The sequence below is a fragment of the Adiantum capillus-veneris genome, chromosome 16 (genome assembly GCF_014529385.1).
Source record: "Adiantum capillus-veneris isolate H3 chromosome 16, ASM1452938v2, whole genome shotgun sequence".
NCBI lineage: Eukaryota > Viridiplantae > Streptophyta > Polypodiopsida > Polypodiales > Pteridaceae > Adiantum > Adiantum capillus-veneris.
The window spans coordinates 68,865,841-68,868,680 of record NC_140946.1 but is presented as its reverse complement, the minus strand read 5'-3'; the positions used below and the strand labels follow the sequence as shown (position 1 = coordinate 68,868,680).

Here is a 2,840-nt window from a genome sequence, read left to right as displayed (position 1 = left end):
CCACCGTCTTGAAGACCAAAGACACATAAATGGAAGTACTTGAGGTAAATAGAAGTACTTGAGGTAACAATAGAACCAAAAGTTGTGCCATCTCTTTTGGGCCTATTGGACTCTCCTCGTCCTCAAGTGATCAACATCAATGTCACAAATACATCTCGCGGGGTGCACCTTTAAGAAACTATTCATATAACGTACATTCAAAGAGTATTAAAAAAACCTCTTTTCTTAAATGATTAAGATAATAAAATGACTTCTTTTTCTTAAAAAACTTAGAAGTTTTTCTTTAAAATTAACTAAAAAACCCCTTTCGTCAATATAATCCTGTTAAAATCTCAAAATTTTGACAATTAAAAAACCCATTCATTTGAAGTCACGTGGTAACTTACATCTCGAAGAGATGAACCCCCCCCGAGATACATCCATAGGGGTAAGGACACATACGGAGTAGTAGAGGTAAAAACCCAAACCCATCACTTTTGGCTCCGAAAATACAATCCACAAAATTTTTCCCACTTTGGTTCCAACTACCCTCTTGGCTTTAGTAAACATTTGTCAAATTAGTACTTTAACCTAGTTAACACAAAATGTTATAAACCTTGGCCATTAACCATACTCCTTGCACCCAACAAAGAAATTCCCACACTTCTCCATCCACACAGCTAAATACTTAGATTTTGGGTTTCTCTTTCTACAGTTAGTTCAAATGTATGGCTTTTTTTTTTTGGGAAAGTTGAAAGGCCATGTGCGGAGCCCATTTGGATTTTGCCGGGCTTAATGGTGCTACAACTCAGATAAACCTATACTTTGACATGCCGCGACTTGGCGAGTATTCTTTAATGAGAAACTTCAAAGTTGACGAGTACACATCGACCTTGCATGATCCATGGACATCTTCGAAACAGCTTGTCTGCAGCGCCAATGAGTGGGCTGGAATTGCCCATGAGCTTCCATCGCCGCTCTGCTAGAGCTGCTTCTGTTATGGACAATCTTCCATTGCCGCTGCTAGAAGAAGTGCTTACTATCCTCCCCCTCCGCTCCATTCTGGCTGTGGCTGCTGCATCCAAAAGCCTGCGCTCCGTTGTGGCCTGCCCCTCCTTCTCCCGCCTGCATTCTCTGTCCCTCCCCAATCGCTCGCCCTGGTTCTTCTTCTTTGGCTTCAACCGCCTTCTCTCCCACCTCTCTGAGGCCTTCGCTTTCGACCCCGTCTCTTGCTCCTGGTTCCCTATCCCCCTCCTTCCCCCTCCCCCCCACAACGTCGTCTCCCTCTCTGCATCCAATGGTGTCCTCTTCGCCCTCTCCGGCGCAGCGCAAGACCGCCTTTGTATTGCCGCATCACCATTGCAGCAGAAGTGGGAGATGATCCAGGCCCCGATGCCGGTGGGAAGGTGGGGGAATCCGGAGGTGGGCATCGTTTACAAGGATGCGGGCAAGATGGAGATAGGAAGCATAGTGATGGCAGGAGGTATAGCAGAAGAGGATGAGCTACAGGTGGAGACCACCAGCGCAGCAGCGTAGCCTCACCGCCCGGAAGAGCTGCCGCAGCCCCACTGGTATTTCGGCCACCTCCCGCATCCTCCTCCTCCCCCTCCTCCATTCTGTACACCTTCACGCCCACTCTCCTCCAACCCCCCTCCTCCCTCCTCCACACCCCCGCCCCTCCCTCCCCCTCCCCGACTACATACACCCTCCCCCTCGCCATCGCCAACCCCACCCTCTTTCCCCTTACCTACTCCGGCAGCGCCTCACCCCTCTCCCACTCCCCTCTCTCTGCAACTTGCTGTACCTCTACAACGACTACTCTCCCTTCCAAGAGTTTGCCGCCTGCGCCTGCGATCAGATCGGTGTCGCTGGGCGCCCTAGCCGCTGGCACCGCCTGCCCCCGCTTCCTTGGCCCTCGCATCGCCGCTTCCACAGGGTGCTCTGCCTCAGCTCCTCCGTTCCCCTGGCTTCCTGCTTCCAGCAGCCGCCGAGCCCTCCTGGTACAGGATCTGAAGGTACAAGGTAGTGAAAGGTTCAGCCGGGAAGGTTACTTTAAACTCAAGGCGGGTTCACCAGACACCCCCCAGCCCCCAAAAAAACAAAAGAAGTATAAACGCAAGGCGGGTTCAGCCGGGAAATAATTTCCTCTTTGCCACTGCTCCAGAAACCATTTTCCCAAACAAACAAAATTCCTTTTCTTGAATTTGTCAAGAGAAAATTTTAAAATTATGATTTTTTTAAAATTTTTACACTATTTTCCTCTATTTCGGGGCAGAATTTCTCCCTTCACGCTTGACTTCAACCGGCATTTTTGGGGGAAGGGATTCCGGCCCCTCCCCTCGGACACGTGTCTTGAGCACCTTCAACCGGTGTGTGTGCCCTGTAGTTCCGGCGAAAACAGAGGAATAGTGTGGCTGTTGCGTGCGCACACCTTTTTGGGGGCGGGGGGGGGGATAGAGCCGACCAGTGTTTTCTGAGCAACGTTTCAGGCCAGTGCCCTGCACGACGTGACACAATGGAGAGTCTATTAAGTTCAATCACGCGCAGCAACCTGTTTCGATACTCGTTGAAAGCAAGCCCGATCTCCGGAGTCCTGTCGAGGCCACCTGAATGGCCCAACTCCCTGTCTATATAAAGGGGGTATGAGCCTCCCGAGACCGGCCACGGGAGGGGACCCCCCACCTAGACACTGTAGCCTCACTCCACGGGCTACAGTGGGGTATGAGCCTCCCGAGACCGGCCACGGGAGGGGACCCCCCACCTAGACACTGTAGCCTCACTCCATGCACTCGCGCACCGTGGGGACTCCACGCAAGGTTCCCCGGGGCACGCTATGACCCTCCGTCAGTGCGGCGGAGCCT

The 2,840-nt window shown here is 51.7% G+C and overlaps 1 protein-coding gene across 1 annotated transcript; it reads right to left on the bottom strand.

The window, feature by feature from the left end:
- Positions 1–475: 475 nt before the first annotated feature.
- Positions 476–2,233, bottom strand: LOC147439228 (uncharacterized). The gene has a single exon (XM_086484275.1). The coding sequence runs from the start codon at positions 1,407–1,409 to the stop codon at positions 834–836; it is 576 nt and encodes a 191-aa protein (XP_086340401.1). The 5' UTR covers positions 1,410–2,233; the 3' UTR covers positions 476–833.
- Between the last annotated feature and the right edge of the window lie 607 nt (positions 2,234–2,840).